This window comes from Pyrus communis, chromosome 12 (genome assembly GCF_041283825.1).
Source record: "Pyrus communis isolate YQ-2024b chromosome 12, ASM4128382v1, whole genome shotgun sequence".
Classification (NCBI taxonomy): domain Eukaryota; kingdom Viridiplantae; phylum Streptophyta; class Magnoliopsida; order Rosales; family Rosaceae; genus Pyrus; species Pyrus communis.
In genome coordinates this window covers 12552953-12571273 of record NC_142576.1, presented here as the reverse complement: position 1 = coordinate 12571273, position 18321 = coordinate 12552953, and the positions used below count along the sequence as shown (strand labels likewise).

The 18321-nt window shown below is 35.2% G+C and overlaps 2 protein-coding genes and 1 pseudogene across 2 annotated transcripts in view; 1 reads left to right on the top strand and 2 right to left on the bottom strand.

The window, feature by feature from the left end:
• LOC137744405 (E3 ubiquitin-protein ligase UPL7-like) overlaps window positions 1-7265 on the top strand; it is a 30357-nt gene extending 23092 nt beyond the window's left edge. The window contains exons 10-17 of the mRNA XM_088680915.1: window positions 2469-2805; window positions 2916-3168; window positions 3664-3834; window positions 3940-4081; window positions 4760-4947; window positions 5035-5124; window positions 5295-5379; window positions 7148-7265. Of these exons, the coding sequence (XP_088537041.1) occupies window positions 2469-2805; window positions 2916-3168; window positions 3664-3834; window positions 3940-4081; window positions 4760-4947; window positions 5035-5124; window positions 5295-5378 (1265 nt within the window). The 3' untranslated portion in view covers window position 5379; window positions 7148-7265. The remainder of the gene's footprint in view (window positions 1-2468; window positions 2806-2915; window positions 3169-3663; window positions 3835-3939; window positions 4082-4759; window positions 4948-5034; window positions 5125-5294; window positions 5380-7147) is intronic.
• LOC137744404 (GDSL esterase/lipase At5g03820-like) lies at window positions 5849-8715 on the bottom strand. Its single transcript, XM_068484226.2, has 5 exons — window positions 8333-8715; window positions 8126-8256; window positions 7813-8043; window positions 7136-7391; window positions 5849-6226 (listed from the first exon to the last, which is right to left on the bottom strand). Exons 1-5 carry the CDS (start codon window positions 8571-8573, stop codon window positions 6033-6035), a joined length of 1053 nt encoding a protein of 350 aa, XP_068340327.2. The 5' UTR covers window positions 8574-8715; the 3' UTR covers window positions 5849-6032.
• Window positions 8716-16557: 7842 nt separating this feature from the next.
• On the bottom strand, window positions 16558-18034 carry LOC137744403 (protein CHUP1, chloroplastic-like; annotated as a pseudogene).
• Between the last annotated feature and the right edge of the window lie 287 nt (window positions 18035-18321).

Here is an 18321-nt window from a genome sequence, read left to right as displayed (position 1 = left end):
GTAATGATCTTTGACATGTCATGTTTCATTGGAAATCCCTGAGGCAAACGTTGGAAGGTTTAGGTTATGTTTTGTTTGTTTTGTTTCGTTTTGTTTAGTTTAGTTGTTTTGTTTTGCTCGAGGACTAGCAAAAGTTAAGTGTGGGGGAATTTGATAGGAGCATGTTCATGCGACTTAATTAGCTTGTTCTCGTGCATTTATGTTGTGTTTATTTAGTTATTTTAGTGTTTAAGGCCACTTTTGTGTATTTTCAGATTATAAGGCCAAAGTGCGCAAGAAGATGCAAATTGGAGTCTTTTGGAGCGAAAGAGGAATGAATGAGTTGAAGACTTGAAGAAACGACGAATTCCAACTCCAACGATGAATTCTTACCAAAACGAGGAATCCTACTCAAACAAGGAATCCTACTCAAACAAGGTTTCCTATTTGAAGTAGGAAAGTTAACCCTAGGTTTCCCGTTTTGGTAACCTTTCCTAAACTTAAACGTCCGTATTTTCTAGCAACTTTGAAGGCCTTGTAGGCACTTTAGGACACAAAACCAAGGCCCTAGCCCAAATTCACTCCCCTAGCCGCACCTTATTTTCTCTATTCTCCCATTCATTCTATTCGACCTTCACACACAAAACCTATCAGCCGCAAGAACTCTCCGATTCTTCTCATCAGCCACATTCACATATCACGCCTTAAGCTATTCACCCTAACTCTCTCCAGCCGTCACGCCCATCAAGATTCACCCTAATTCTCCCATATTCTCCCATAAGCCGCAGCCACCATCACAAAAGAACCATTCAATCCGTGCATTCCCCCTTCATTCCAGCCATCTTCCACACCTTTTCCACCATTGCCGCAGCCATCCCCACCCTTCCATCCACCATACAAACCTTCCTCCATCACTCCACCACCTTGCCGCACCACCACATTTCCATAATTCCATCCCAAAACCAGAAAATCATCCAAAAACACCATAAAACCTCTCTGCCGCAGCAAGGAAAGGAAAAAGAGGAGCTTGGACGCGCAGAAATTCAAGTGGATTCGTTGTGCGTTTTAGGTGTAATCAATCCTTTGTGTTCTATGTTTAAATTCAATTGTATTTCTCTTTCTGTGAACATGAGAGGCTAAATCCCTAGTTAGCTAGGGGGTGATTCAAAACCATGTTTATGCTTGCAATATGATTTGATTACCTTTTGTTGGAATTTCATGAATGGTGAATTCAATTTGTTTAACTGCTTGATTGATAACTTATTTATGTATGTTGATTGAGAGTGCACGCTTAATTTTCATGCATGAATATGACGCTAGAATATACGTGAGTTTCACCTAATAGTTATGAACTTATGTTCACAAGTAGTGGAGGTTGCTTATAAACAATCGCGTTAAATGAATTCCTGGCAAGAGTATCATGCTTTTCATAGTTACAAATGCCTTGTCGATGCTTATGATTTCCAAAGAACGTAATGATTCTAACTTGTATCTTTATCATGCTGTTCATATAGAGAACTTGTTAGGAATAATTTGTTTGCGATGCATATTCATCCAATTCAATGATTCTAGGGAAATCTGAAGGTTAATTTAAGCGGACCTAATTAACCCGGGGTGTTGAGTTTCATAATTCATCGAAAGACCAACTGAAAATCAAATTGTATGCAAGTGTGACATGTGTGGAGAAGAACCTTCTAGCTAGCATTCATCCATATTTTCATCACATTCATATTTACATTCTGCCTTTAAATTATAATCTGTGCATTTAGTTTAATTTCGTCAAAACCTCAGTCCCCCTTTACTTTAGTGTCCAATTTAGTTAGAAAGTGTCTTAGTTTGTGTTTTTAAGTGTTTTGATTCAAGTTATTATCCAAATTCGTCCAAATTCACCAAAGTGCTCAAAACTGCCCAGAAAGTGTTTTTAAGGCAGTTTTGAGTGTTTTGGTGCTGTTTTGAATCTTTTGATTTGTTTTAGTGTTTTTATTGTTTAGTTTTGCATTCTTTGAGTCTAGTTTAGTGTTTTAACCTTTGTTTTACATTTTTGAATCAGTTTCCAAGTGATTTTGCAATCCCTCCTGATCCCCGGTTAAGAACGATCCCTACTTATACTTATACTATAATTGTCACAAGAGGGTTTTAATTTGTGTTCTTATTTAGTTCGCATCCGGGGGGGGGGGGGGGGGGGTGGTGTTTGTGGGGGGGCCCTGGCCATATGCCTTGGGGTTGAACAGGTTTGTTGACTTCAATGTTTGGTTTCTTTCTATATGTTTGCAAGTGAGAGTGCGGAAGTTCTTCAATGCAATATGCATATGTGGCTTCTCTGGCTTGTGAGGTTGAGTGAGCACTGGCAGGTGGGTGGGTTGGTAGGGCTTGTTCAACTCCGATTCTTCATTGTCCATATGATTCTTCACTGCCTTTGACGATATCGAATTATGTTCCTCACTACCAACTTTTTTAGTTTAAACTTTGACACTATTATTTTAACTTAGGTTTTGAAAATCTTAAAGATGTCTGCTCTGAATTATTCTATATTTATTATCCCGGCAGAGTTGAGATGTTTAGAGAGCTTATCAAGATGGACAAAGCCTCCAGAAAAATGGCTGGTGACGTTGCTGGACCTGGTTCGCGATCAGTTGAGATAGTAGTTCGCCGTGGTCATATTGTTGAAGATGGATTTCGGCAATTAAATTCCCTGGGTTCAAGGTTAAAGTCATCAATCCATGTTTCATTTGTCAGTGAATGTGGCCTTCCGGAGGCTGGCCTGGACTACGGTGGATTATCTAAAGAGTTTTTGACAGATATATCAAAAGCAGCCTTTGCTCCTGAGTAAGTTTCAGAGTTTATATAGATAATAATCTATCACAAATTTGGCTTTCTTACGTGGTAGTGGCATTTTTTTAAAGTCAATTTTCTGAGTCTACCTTTCCGATTATCAGTTATGGGCTATTTTCCCAAACCTCAACATCAGACCGACTTCTAATGCCTAATGCGTCTGCAAGGTTCCTAGAGAATGGTATCCAGATGATTGAATTCCTTCGAAGAGTTGTTGGCAAAGCTCTTTATGAAGGAATTTTGCAAGACTACTCCTTTTCACATGTTTTTGTACAAAAGCTGTTAGGTCGGTATAGCTTTCTTGATGAACTATCAACACTGGATCCAGAGCTTTACAAGAATCTCATGTATGTGAAGGTAAACATTGTATTTGTTTGTTTGTCTTTGTCTCCTTTCTCATTTACTTTCTCAACCATTGGTCAATATTTTGACGATCATGTAACTAAATTGAATTGATGTACTAAGTTTTAAGATAACATTGTAAGACTCTTCAGGATTTACCATAGACGTTTGAAGAGTAAAACTGGGATGACAAAGTAAGGAACTAATGTGCCTTGCTCCTTAAAGGGCTATATTAAATTACCCAACAAAAGAAAGCCTATATGATGCCAAGACCACTTAATGTAAACTTCATAGGGTCCATATGGTGGCATTGCTACCTAAACTGTTTGAAATAAGGTGAGTTTGGTTGCTTTGTCTGAAATGTTTGAGATAAATATATTGGTTCATGTCCAGCTTTAGGTATCTGGAAGTTTCCATTTCAAATTAAGTTTGTCTTACGTGTATTGAAATGCTTTGTCGCGTATCTCATTTCTTGAAAGCTTTTGATCCTTACTTGTGTGGTTATTGCAGCACTATGATGGTGATGTGGAGGAACTCTGTCTTGATTTCACAGTGACTGAAGAATCATTTGGGAAACGGCATGTCGTTGAGCTTAAGCCTGGTGGAAAGCATACTACTGTGACAAACAAGAACAAAATGCAATACATTCATGCAATTGCTGATTATAAGCTTAACCGACAGGTTTATATTTTGTTCCGGTTCAACTAAGGAAAAGATATTTTTTTGTTTTTGAATAATTTACTATTACTGGTGAGAAAATTACCTTGTTTCAATGTTGAACTGCAGATATTTCCTTTTTCAAATGCATTCTATGGAGGGTTAGCTGATCTCATATCACCATCCTGGCTAAAACTATTTAATGCAGATGAATTTAATCAGGTAACTCCCTCAGTGCATGGGTTTGCTTGTAATTCTAGTGAATGTGAATGTATGACTGCTGGGTGCATTTCTCTATGATTGTACTCATATAAAATATGCTTCTCTTGTAACCTAATGTGCCATTTAGTCTTATGCTCAATATATTGATCATCTTAAAACGTGTAAGTTTAAGTAGTCCCTTTTTTTTATTCCACAAGTAGAAAAGTAAAAACATAAAAATGGACTATCATTTTTTGTACTTTGTTCTGTCTTTGGTTTATATACCTGGCTGATAAGGTGACAATTTGGAAAAAAAATATCAATATGAATGGCTTTAAAAAGAGTAGCAGAATTGTTCCTCACTTGCAGCGAATTTGAAGGGGAAAACCAGAGTTTTATTTGTTCATCAATGCGGGAAGCGGGGTCGAACTTGTGACCTCTTCCAACGTTGGGAAGAGAAGCCATTAACCAAGAGCTATTTGGCAAGAAGAAAAATGGTTCTTGTAAAATACATGTTCCCTTTTTTTTTTTTTTTTTTTGGAATGAAGCAATATGGAGTTCTGTATTTGTGGCCTATCATCTGTTACACATTCAAGACCCCATATGCAACATCTCAGTGCTGATTCATGTCTGACTATCAGAAGAGAAGCAAGTTAACTTTCATCATTATCTGATTTTTGAATGAACAGTCGTATTATTTGTTTTTCATAATCAACGGTGGTATTTGTATTGTATCTTGTCTAATAAGCGCCCATTTGTTATGTGGGATGCCTACAATCCTTTTATGTTTTATTGAGTTTCTTCGTACCATTATCACAGGTAATGAAGGGTTTTGAACCTAAAGAACGTTGTATGCTTCTGAAATTCGTCACCAGTTGTTCTCGGGCTCCATTACTTGGATTCAAGCACCTGCAACCTACTTTTACAATCCATAAGGTACCTTAATTGATCTTACATCTACGTATATGTATGAGTATATACAATCAATTTATCAAACTTACTCAAGAATTTGGTCTTATATAGGTTGCGTGTGATATCCCTATCTGGGATACAATGAGAGGACACGATGTTGAGCGGCTTCCATCAGCCTCAACTTGCTATAATACTCTGAAGGTACAATAAAGGGAGAAACACCCCCTGTCCCTTCTAATTTATCAATAACATTACAAGGATGGGGTTCAGAAATGCTACCAGACTACAACGTATATCTGTGGGCCAATTAGGCTCATTTTTTTCCGGCTACAAATAACACTTATTTTTTTCATCCTATGTGATGCCTGCAGCTTCCAACTTACAAACGTCCAAGCACTTTGAGAGACAAACTTCTCTATGCAATCGGTTCCAATGCAGGATTTGAACTTTCCTAAGGTCTCGGCTATTACCTTTTTCTTCTTGCCTTACTGAACCTTAATCCTATCTTGTACTAACAGTATTTCTCACCAGTTACATACTGAACTCAGGTGAATTTTGATTGTCATCGTACGGATTTTTAAAGGCATAAACTATTACATATAGGTCATACCCATCTTGGCAGAGAATAACCCATAACCTCGTATTCTTGTCCAGATTAGTCATTCCAGAGAATCCAGACAGAAGATAGAAGATATTAGAAACAGAAGAGAAATACTTTAAATTATCTGATAAGATGGTAACTACACCCAATGATTGCCTTGTAAGTTTTCATTTTTCCGTTTCATATATAAAAAGATTTGGCAAATCATTGAGCAAGCATCAGTTATGTAGCTTCAGGTTCATGCACGGGATTTACTTTCACTGACTTAGAACCTGTGTACAGATTACCGAACTGCGTCACGATCTTATTAACACTAGGGATCTAAACCCATGAACTTTCATAGTGAGAACATGAAGTGGCATTCTTACATGAATAGCAAAGCAACTTCACATTACGAGGAAACTAAATTCTTGAACTAAAGCCACCAAGTACCAAGATATTATCATATAACATTGTATAAGATAAAAAGAGTGCAGTAGTATTAGATTATGCCGCTTTGGAAATAGATTCAAGATATGAGGTCAAAACCCTGTTGAAGTAGATCTCCAGCTAAGACCTCGTTAGCAGCTTCAGAGGGATGGAATCCATCCCAAAACACGTAACCAGTCGCATTGGTACATGTTCCTACAGACCTAGAGTTGCAAAGCACAGAGGTCTCTAATGTACCTGTTCCACAACAAGCTCTTCTCGACTCAAAGAACCCTGTCACATTACATCACAGAAATATTAGAAAATCACTACGCTTAGCTCAAACAGATTTTTTATTATATTCATGCAGTGGTCTTGTTTTGTGAATGCTGATTGCTGAATGATGGTTTAATGTGTAAGATAAAGAGGAAATATATTTTACAAGACGCCAAAGAGGAAGCTGAGAATTTTTCCCTTAATATTTACTATCTAGAACTACTTTTGTTCTTAAGCAACGATTTGGATGGGAGGGGACAGAACTTTGTCTTCAGTAAAATGCAATGTATTAAAAGCGTGAGGCGTGGGCGAGGCGTCCGAGGGATAGCCCGACCTAGGTGTGAGGCTTGAGATGAAGCCTCACGGGACTTAAATTTTTTAATAAATACACTGAGCGTACACATATTATATTAAAAAAAGATGATTATTAATCAATAATCACTCTGAGCACACACATATATATACATATATTATATTATATATATTATATATAAAATAGAGGATGAAAATCACAATGAGCACACATAAAACAATGCACGCAAACAGCACACACATCCATTATATAAAAAAATAAAAATCAGAAAAAAAAAAAAAAAGAAGGTAGAGAGACGATAGTGCAAGGAAGAGGTATGAGGCAATTAAAACCCTAGCCAAAATTTGGGTTTGGGACTTAAAAAAACCCCTGAGGCGCACCAAGGCAGCTCCAGCGACGCCTTCCACCCACTCCCCTCAGAATAAAGGTGGCAACCCTCACGCCCAGCCTCAGAGGACGCCTAGGCGCGCCCTGAGGCGAGCCTTTTAAAACATTGGTAAAATGTCAAAAATTAAACATTAACATCTTTTATTTTCTCTAGATAATGAAATTTTGTAACTAGTATAGTTTTTATTTTGTTGATTGGTTAACTATTCAACAGAGAATTGCTTTACCATTATCACCAGGATTCATGATCATATCCAGAAGAGGCTGGAAGATATCGAAGACCACAAGCTTGAGGCCTGGAAGCCTATCCTTCAAATCTTGAGATGTGCTGTTTAGCTTATTGTTGAAAGAAATGGCATCTTGGTTTAACCTTGGGACGCATTCGTTGGTTCCAGAGCCAAACATTGTGATCACTGCTGGCAAACACCCAGTTGGTGGTAAGTTTGTGACTCCAATCCTTCGTGCTCCGAGTGCATACAAATTCTGTCAATGTGCTGCTTATGTCATGAGTGTATTTAAAGAAACAGATAGACTGATGTACAATTTGCTGTATCAAACATATCCACTATTATCATCATGCAAATCTAAATCTATATGATCACTACGCATTTAAATCGGTTTTGTGTCACATACATTTAGGTTTGGTCAGCAAACATCATTCAGTAATGTGATTATTTCTTCTTTTTTGGGGATCATGGACAAAACCAATAACTAGATATAGCAAAGATCTGACCAGGTTTGATACCGACTGTTACGTAAAAATAGTTGAGAGGGATGCAATATGATGTTTTGTTTAGAAAAAGCACTTCTACGAGAAGTTGCAGAAGTCTAGAAAAAGTGCTTTTCCATTTATTTTCGGATAAAAGAGAAAGTAAGTACCATATAATCTGAGTTGTGGAGTGACCTGAATGAAAGTGGAGTATGATCTAATGAGAATGTTTGATAACTGGTCAGGTGAGTAGATTCTAAGAAGGGGATTGATATAGTAGTTTTGAATGAAATCACTGATCCCTGCGCTTAGAAGGTGGATGGCACCGGAGAATATGGCACTGGCGTTGTCGCTGCCCACCATACTCACCACTGCATTCTGATACTGCCTATAGTAATTCAGTTGCTGGGTCAGCGAAAGTGCATTCTGCAAAACCAACAGTGATCAGCGTGAGAGAGAGAGAGAGAGAGAGAGAGAGAGAGGAAGGGAGAGATTTTTTACTGTTTACATATAAGAAAGGTGTGTAATCCCAATAGCCAGAAGCAGCTGATGCAAAGTTGACTCCGGTCAGGAGGTTCTGCCCTTTGGCTTCTGGGCTAAGGTAAGCCGGCGGGTATGAGGTGAATCCTAGATATTCAGCTGTGAAAGGCAGTGATAAACTAATTATCTCCAAGTAAAAGGGAGGATAAAAAACAGTTGGTAAAAAGTTATTTACCAGTGAAGTCTGTGGCAAGCTTTCCATTGCAGAATCTTCCAGTTGGTCTATGAGTCACAAAGTCTCTTCCATAAGGAGGGAAGTTTGCCTTGATGGGTGTAGTGAGGTTGTTGTTGTTGCCCACATCAGCAACAGAATCCCCAAAGATGATAAGAGCAGGAACCAGAGGTTCCGCCTGAACCGCTGCGAAAACCAGCACAAGAATGCTCAAGAAAGCCAGGAGTTCACTTGAAATCCCCATTTGCTTTTGTTTGTTCCAACAGTGAAAAACTCACTGGCCAAACACAGAAGGGATATGGAAGAAAAAGTTGGGTTGAGTGAATGAAAAATGAAGAGGGCAGGTGGGGGGGCAATTTAAGGAGAACAAATAGTACCTACATATCTCGTTTTATGAAAGTTGCCCTCGGGTTTAAAAAGCGGTACAAAGCTGCCATTTTCTGGTAAGTAAACATGTTTAGTGCTTATGATATTTGTCCTATTTGTTAGCCTGTTGCAGTGAAAGTGCCATCATTTTGTCCATTTTCTGGGTTTGTTTTGAGGAGGGACAAATGATTTAGTTAAAGCATAAAAAACTTTAATAAAGCTTATGGAAAAATATTGGCCTCTTGTATACTCCTCACGTTATACATCATTCAGGTGCGGTGATCCGGTTGTATCGATGAATCTCTCTACTTTTTGAGGATCTTTCAATATTCAAAACAAAGGCTGGTACATCATGTGTCGTAATACAAGCGGAGGGACAATAAAAAATATATTCTCTCTACTTATACTATGACACGTGGTGTAATGACTTGTGTTTCGAGTTTCTTGTCCATTTTTTCCCATATCGAAGGGCATAGTCTTATAGAGACAGCTTCCTCATCAACGCCCATGTTCAAACTTACAGTAGCTTTTCTCGACATCCTTAATCTTCATAGATGTTGCAAGAGATGTGTACAAATTTACAAATCTTATATGCTGAATTGATCACTTTCCAGTATTTGATCAATATGCTGTCAATATTTAATTTTTTTAATTTTAAACAATAATAACCATTTTAATCAATATGCCAAGAACACATTTTTTTCAATCACGAGAACAGATGTTTGATCAATATCCATAAATCATTTTAATCCTCAAAGTTCGACCGGGAACAAATACTCCGGTTAGAAGATGTGATTGTAAGATAGAGGTTCACGGCCAAAGGGGAAGAAGAAGATTTAGGAAAACTTGAAAAGGGTCTTTAAAAACAAACTTGGACTACTTGCACCTAACGGAAGACAAGGTACAAGATCGAGTGTAGTAGCGTTCTAAAATTCATATATCCCACCCCACTTAGTGGGATAAGATTTTATTGTTGTTTGTATTTTTTTTTAGAGAGCTTTAATGAAAAGGGCTTGGGCCAAAATGTTATTTAACCAAAAACCATTTCAAAATGTTATTTAACCAAAACGACTCAAAGTGTAATAAAAAACCATCCAAAACTATTGTCTACGAGTCAAACTTACAAGCCCAACCCACTACAAATCTACAGTTCCGTAAATACCCCTAAACGATTTGATATTGTCTTGATTATTCACCAACCTCAACCCAGCACAAAACTGCCATAATAACTCCCTGTCTTCCAATTAAATCGAATTCCTCCACTTCAAAAACAACCAAATCAAAGTTCAAATCAAAGTTGAAAAATGAAGCATTCATCGAAACAAGGTTAAAGAAGTTTAGTGGCAGAAACCAGCATTAAAGTGTGGAAAAAAAAAAAAAAAAAAAAAAAAAAAACCAGAACATAAAACTATTTCTGGATAACCCAAAACATAACAATGTTTTTGGAAAAAAAAATCAGATGCCGTGTTTGTTTTGTCTGTGCACAAACAAACACTATATCTGCAAAGAAAAGAACCAAAATCTAGAAACAGTGACTTAAATTCCAAAAACAGTGACTTAAATTTCAGAAATAGTGACTTAGATTCCAAAAACAGTGAATTAGTTCCCGAAACAGTCTATGTTTTAACCTTTGATTTTTTTTTTTTTTTTATTTCATGCATCAGTTGATTATATTTTTCAAAAAAAAAAAAAACAGAGTGCTTATTTTGCTTTGAATCCAAATACAATGAATTTCACTATTTCTTTTCTAACTTACATTTAAGAAACAATGTGTCTATTTCATTTAGATCTAGAAATAGTGACTTAGATTCCAGAAACAGTGTTACATAAAATCAAGAAACAATTTATTTTTACAGTCCAGAAACAATGATCCATTTTTATTATTAAATAGCATGCATATCTCAAATTTATTTTCTGGAGAAACAAACGATGAACTCCACTGACGATGAAAAGTTGAAAAACAGTACCTCAAATACCTATGAATAATAACGACGATTACAGTTCAACGAAATAATACAAAATATAAATTAAATAGTATGAGGATCTATATTTTTGTTTCAAAGAAAAAAAAGAAGGTCGGCAAAACAACGATGAACTCCATTAATGATGAAAATCTGGAACTCAACCTAAAAAAGTTAGGGGTAAAATCGACAAATCATAATTTATTATAGTTGGGTCATCTTTAGTTGGACAACTTTAATATGGGTCTTGTACTAATCATTAAACAAAACTTATAACATGGTTTTTTTTTTACTAAAACTAAAACTTTTCAAGCCCTTTTCATTAGTTTGCTTTAATGAAAAGGGCTTGGGGCAACAAATATTTAACCAAAAACCATCCCAATAAGTTATTTAACCAAAAGGGCTAAAAGTTTAATAAAAAATCATCCAAAACTATTGTCCACGGGTCAAACTTACAAGCCCAACCCACTACAAATCTACACTTCCGTAAATACCCCTAGATGATTTGATATTGTCTTGATTCTTCACCAACCTCAACCCAGCACGAAACCACCATAATAACTTCATGTCTTCCTATCAAATCAAATTCCTCCATCTCAGAAACAACCAAATCAATGTTCAAATCAAAGTTGAAAAAGGAAGCATTCATCGAAATAAGGTCGAAGAAGTTTAATGGTAGAAACCAACGAAAAAGTGTGTGGAGAAAAAAAAAAACCAAAACATAAAACTATTTCTAGATAACCCAAAACATAACACAGTTTCTAGAAAGAAAAAAAAAATCAATACAATGTTTGTTTTGTCTGTGCACAAACAAACATTGTATCTGGAAAGAAAAGAACCAAAATCTAGAAACAGTGACTTAGTTCCAAAAACAGTTTATGTTTTAACCTTTAATTGTTTCTTTTATTTCATGCATTAGTTGATTATATTTTACAAACATAGTGCTTATTTTGCTTTGAATCCAAATACAATGAATTTCACTATTTCTTTTCTAACTTACATTTAAGAAACAATGTGTCTATTTCATTTGGATCCAGAAACAGTGACTTAGATTCTAGAAACAATAACTTATTTTCCATAAACAGTGTTACTTAAAATCTAGAAATAGTTTATTTTTACAATCCAGAAACAGTGACCCGTCATTATTATTAAATAGCATGCAGATCTCAAATTTATTTTCTACAGAAACAAACAATGAACTCCACTGATGATGAAAAGTTGAAAAGCAGTACCTCAAATACCTATGAATAATAACGACGATCACAATTCAACAAAATAATACAAAATATAAATTAAATAGCATGAGGATCTATATTTTTGTTTCAAAGAAAAAAAAAGAAGGTCGGCAAAACAACGATGAACTCCATTAATGATGAAAATCTGGAACTCAACCTAAAAAAGTTAGGGGTAAAATCGACAAATCATAATTTATTATAGTTGGGTCATCTTTAGTTAGACTACTTTAATATGGGTTTTGTACTAATCATTAAACAAAACTTATAACATGGTTTTTTTTACTAAAACTAAAACTTTTCAAGCCCTTTCATTAGTTTGCTTTAATGAAAAGGGCTTAGGCCAACAAATATTTAAACAAAAACCATCCCAAAATGTTTTTTAACCAAAAGGGCTTAAAGTTTAATAAAAAATCATCCAAAACTATTGTCCAGGGGTTAAACTTACAAGTCCAACCCACTACAAATCTACACTTCCGTAAATACCCCTAGATGATTTGATATTGTCTTGATTCTTCACCAACCTCAACCCAGCACGAAACCAACATAATAACTTCATATCTTCCTATCAAATTGAATTCCTCCATTTCAAAAACAACCAAATCAATGTTCAAATCAAAGTTGAAAAAGGAAGCATTCATCGAAACAAGGTCAAAGAAGTTTAACGGTAGAAACCAGCGAAAAAGTGTGTGGAAAAAAAAAACCAAAACATAAAACTGTTTCTGGATAACCCAAAACATAACACCGTTTCTGGGGGAAAAAAAAATTCAGATACAGTGTTTGTTTTGTCTGTGCACAAACAAACATTGTATCTGGAAAGAAAAGAACCAAAATCTAGAAAAAGTGACTTAAATTCTAGAAACAGTGACTTAGTTCCAAAAACAGTTTATGTTTTAACCTTTAATTGTTTCTTTTATTTCATGCATTAGTTGATTATATTTCAGAAACATAGTGCTTATTTTGCTTTGAATCCAAATACAATGAATTTCACTATTTCTTTTCTAACTTACATTTAAGAAACAATGTGTCTATTTCATTTGGATCCATAAACAGTGACTTAGATTCCAGAAACAATAACTTAGATTCCATAAACAGTGTTACTTAAAATCCAAAAACAGCTTATTTTTACAATCCAAAAACAGTGACTCGTCGTTATTATTAAATAGCATGCATATCTTAAATTTATTTTCTACAGAAACAAACGATGAACTCCACTGATGATGAAAAGTTGAAAAACAGTATCTCAAATACCTATGAATAATAACGACGATCACAGTTCAACGAAATAATACAAAATATAAATTAAATAGCATGAGAATCTATATTTTTGTTTCAAAGAAAAGAAGAAGGTCGGCAAAACAACGATGAACTCCATTAATGATGAAAATCTGGAACTCAACCTAAAAAAGGTAGGGGTAAAATCGACAAATCATAATTTATTATAGTTGGGTCATCTTTAGTTGGACTACTTTAATATGGGTCTTATACTAATCATTAAACAAAACTTATAACATGGTTTTTTTTACTAAAACTAAAACTTTTCAAGCCATTTCATTAGTTTGCTTTAATGAAAAGGGCTTGAGCCAACAAATATTTAACCAAAAACCATCCCAATATGTTATTTAACCAAAAGGGCTCAAAGTTTAATAAAAAACCATCCAAAACTATTGTTCACTGGTCAAACTTACAAGCTCAACCCACTACAAATCTACACTTTTGTAAATACCCCTAGATGATTTGATATTGTCTTGATTCTTCACCAACCTCAACCCAGCACGAAACTGTCATAATAACTTCATGTCTTCCTATCAAATCGAATCCCTCCATTTCAAAAATAACCAAATCAATGTTCAAATCAAAGTTGAAAAAAGAAGCATTCATTGAAACAAGGTCAAAGAAGTTTAATGGCAGAAAACAGCGAAAAAGTGTCTGGAAAAAAAAAAAAAAAAAAAAAAGAGCCAAAACATAAAACTGTTTCTGGATAACCCAAAACATAACACTATTCATGGAAAAAAAAATCAGATACAATTTTTGTTTTGTCTATGCGTAAACAAACACTATATCTGGAAATAAAATAACCAAAATCTAGAAACATTGACTTAAATTCCAGAACCAGTAACTTAAATTTCAGAAACGGTGACTTAGTTCCAGAAATAGTCTATGTTTTAACCTTTGATGGTTTATTTTATTTCATGCATCAGTTGATTATATTTAAGAAACAGGGTTCTTATTTTGCTTTGAATCCAAATACAATGAATTTCACTATTTCTTTTCTAACTTACATTTAAGAAACAACGTGTTTATTTCATTTGGATTCAGAAATAGTGACTTAGATTCCAGAAACAATGTTACTTAAAATCCAGAAATAGTTTATTTTTGTAGTCCAAAAACAATGACCCGTCATTATTATTAAATAGCATGCAGATCTCAAATTTATTTTTTGGAGAAACAAACGATGAACTCCACTGACGTTGAAAAATTGAAAAACAGTGTCTCAAATACACTATGAATAATAACGACGATCACATTTCAACGAAATAATACAAAATATAAATTAAATAGCATGAGTATCTATATTTTAAACAACCAAATCAAAGTTGAAAAATGAAGCATTCATCAAAACAAAGCAGCGGAAACAAGGTCAAAGAAGTTTAATAGCAGAAACCAGTGAAAAAGTGTGTGGAAAAAAAAAAAAACCAAAACATAAAACTGTTTCTGGATAACCCAAAATATAACACTGTTTCTGGAAAAAAAAAAAAAAAACAATCAGATATAGTGTTTGTTTTGTCTATGCACAAACAAACACTGTATCTGGAAAGAAAATAGCCAAAATCTAGAAATAGTGACTTAATTTCCAGAAACAGTGACTTAGTTTGATGAACAGTCTATATTTTAACCTTTAATTGTTTCTTTTATTTCATGCATCAGTTGATTATATTTAAGAAACAAGGTGTTTATTTTGCTTTGAATCCAAATGCAATGAATTTCACTATTTCTTTTCTAACTTACATTTAAGAAACAATGTGTCTATTTCATATGGATCCAGAAACAGCGACTTAGATTCCATAAACAGTGTTACTTAATATCTAGAAACAGTGACCTGTTTTTATTATTAATAGCATGTATATCTCAAATTTATTTTCTGGAGAAACAAACGATGAATTCCACTGACGATGAAAAATTGAAAAACAATACCTCAAATACACTATGAATAATAACGACGATCAGATTTCAACGAAATAATACAAAATATAAATTAAATAGCATGAGGATCTATAATTTTGTTTTGAAGAAAAATAAGAAGGTCTGCAAAACAGCGATGAGCTCCATTAACGACAAAAATTTGGAACTCAACCTAAAAAAGTTAGGGGTAAAATCGACAAATCATAATTTATTATAGTTGGGCCATTTTTAGTTGGACTACTTTAATATGAGTCTTGTACTAATCACTAAACAAAACTTATAACATGATTTTTTATTAAAACTAAAACTTTTCAAGCCCTTTTCATTATTATTATTTTTTTTAATCACGAGGAGAGATATAGGCAGAAAGAGTTATACACCACGTTTCATGGAAGTTGCTGTCGTGTTTAAGAAGGGGTAAAGCTTTTGTTAGCCTCCTTTTGCAGGGATGCCATCATTTTGTCAATAATGTAGGTTTGTTCTGGAAGGGCAAATGATTTAGTTAAAGCATCAAACACTTGTGAGTGTCACGAATGAACGAATTGCTGGTGATTTGAATAAGTTTGTGGTTAAACATGTCCCAACTCAATACCTTGAAAGGCATTTATTGCTTCAACCCTTCAAGTACATTTGTCAATGGCAGGCCTGTGGACGCGTTGGGATCATTGGTCATCGTATAAGTGTGGAAATATTCCACTTCGACCATATCTGTAAGAAAAGAGAGTTTAAATATCCTAAACCTCACTCCAACTAATACCGAGGCTTTTGTGATAAAATGTCATACCTGACGGATTGTGGTAATTAACAAGTTGGGCACAATATCAGTGTTGTTGGAATTAAGAATTTAGCCCATCTCTCTAATAATTCTACAATAAGTATGGATACCTATGGTGTGGTTTGGGTGCTCATGGTGGTGTATTTTTAGGGAAGGATCCAACCAAGGTTGATCGCGGTGGTGCTTATATTGTAAGGCAGGCAGCAAAAAGTGTAGTATATATATTGAGGTTTCTTAAGCAGTTGGCGTCCCAGAACCAATATCAGTGCATGTTGACACCTTAAAAACCAGTAAAATTCCAGAGAAGGACATGCTAGATATTATTAAGGAGCAATTTGACTTCAGGCCGAGAACGATTGCCATCAACCTTGGTTTGAAAAATGAGGCAACCTCAGGTACCATAAGACTGCTACTTTTGGTCACTTTGGTTGCGATGATCCAGACTTTACTTGCGAGATGGCGAAGCTCCTCAAGCCCAAGTCTTAAAAAAGAACCATAATTTTGAAAAAAATGTACACGTGACATCAAGGTTTCTCTCATCTTGTAGCGTAAGGGGTTCTATTCATGCCAAGAAAATTTCACTTGAACGCTTTCGTTATTGAGATTTATAATTAAAACATCTTTAACAAAGATTTCATATGAACGTAGATATCAGTACAATTTACAAGTTACTGATTTCAGTTAAAGGAGAAATTGGCCCTCCCTGAGACATGTTATATGTTAATTCAAAGTCGAATATTATGTGTTCATGCACTAGAGCAAGACTTCCTTGCAATGTGATGCTCCTCTGCATAATTCGAAACAGAATGTCTTCCAAAACACTTAACTTGTCCATGCCTTTCTTTCTCATCCAATCTTCATTTTCCCTTCTTATTCCCTTCCACCCATCTCTTAAGCCTTCGGAATAACTTTTTTCTTTTCGGATACTCCTGATCGCTGCTCATAATTTCCAATTTTCGCTCGTCCTTCAAATTTTATTTCCAGTTTATTATCCTTCTCTTGAGCCTGCTGTTCTAGTTGCGCTTGATTTCTTATCAATCCGTGCCTTAGGCAAGCATTGCTCCACCTCAAGTAAATCAGTTCCTTAATTTCAGCTGCACAATCCTTTTTTAGATTCTCCAACTCCTTTTCGAGGCCTGTATAGTCCTTGATTTTGACCCCTTCTCCTTCAGTCTACATTTTTTTGATACCTCAAAATGGTTAGACTATCAATTTCCAGGAAGCAATGTATATAATTATTCTTTTATCTTTTGACAGGTATTAAATTATTGATCATTTAATTGCAATTAGCTAAGTTGTTTGATTATTATAAACCAAAGGAATCTGAACTTTTGCAAACTGTGATCTCTATGCTTTGAAGAAGAGTGTTTTCACCTTGGAGATTGAAGTCGCCGATTTTTCTGCCAACGCAAGCTTTGCCAAGAGCCTTTTTTTCTCATCCTGCACTAGCTCCAAAACCGCTCTCAATTCCCCAGTTTCATAGTCCAATTTCTTGATAACCTTTGCCTTTGTTTCTTGTGCATCATGGATTCCCAAAGCTTTTGCTTCCCTAGCTTCAAGTTTCGAGTCTTGTTCGCGTATTACACGATATTGCCTTCTTGCTTTCCTCAAAAGCTTCTTTACCTTCCTCTGAAGCAACCCATTTTCTGATTTCCAAAACTCCATTTGCTCCAAAGCTCTCAAACATTCTCCAACCAATTTCTAAAGCCTTTGGCGTTCAACCTCCATGGATGAAGCTTCTCTCTCCAAGAACTCAACACGAGCCACTTCCAATAACAACATATTCAAAAGCTCCATAAGAACAAATTCTTGCTCTTTCAATGCAGTAGCGTATAAACTGCATCTCCAACTCAGATTCTCTTTTCTGAAGCTCATCAAGTCGAAGTCTTAGGCACAAAATCTCTTTTTCCAATACGTGTTGATTATCTTGAATCTCCAAACATTTTGTTGAAAGCATACATGTAGAGTTGAAACTATGAAAAACATCATCATCTCTACACTTCGGAGAATTGGCCTTGAGGTAACTCACCTGATTATCAGTTTCTGTTGACGACCCTTTTGGATTAATGCTTTGGTTAGCCATAATCTTGGCACAGATGAAACCAGCCACTGACAAAGCTAAAGGAATCACAGCTGCTTTAAGCATTGGCTTTATGGTCATATATGCCTTTGATGTTAAGCTCTCCATCTCACAAAACCAACTTGATGGTTGTGCTAGGCTGTTGGATGATCGAATTCAGATCACGATATGAAATCACAACGAAACTTGATTAGTTTCCTGAATGTTAAGGCTTTACTTCTTATGGACGTAATCAAACAATGTGAGTTTTGTTATATAAAGTTGTTAGGATAATTCTTTAGCTTTGTGTTTTTTGCTTAGCATTCCGTAAAGAGAGGTAGATGGGGCTTTCTATTACCTTTCTATTACACTATTAAGCCTTTAGCTCACTTTCATACAACTTTCTTGGTGGAGTT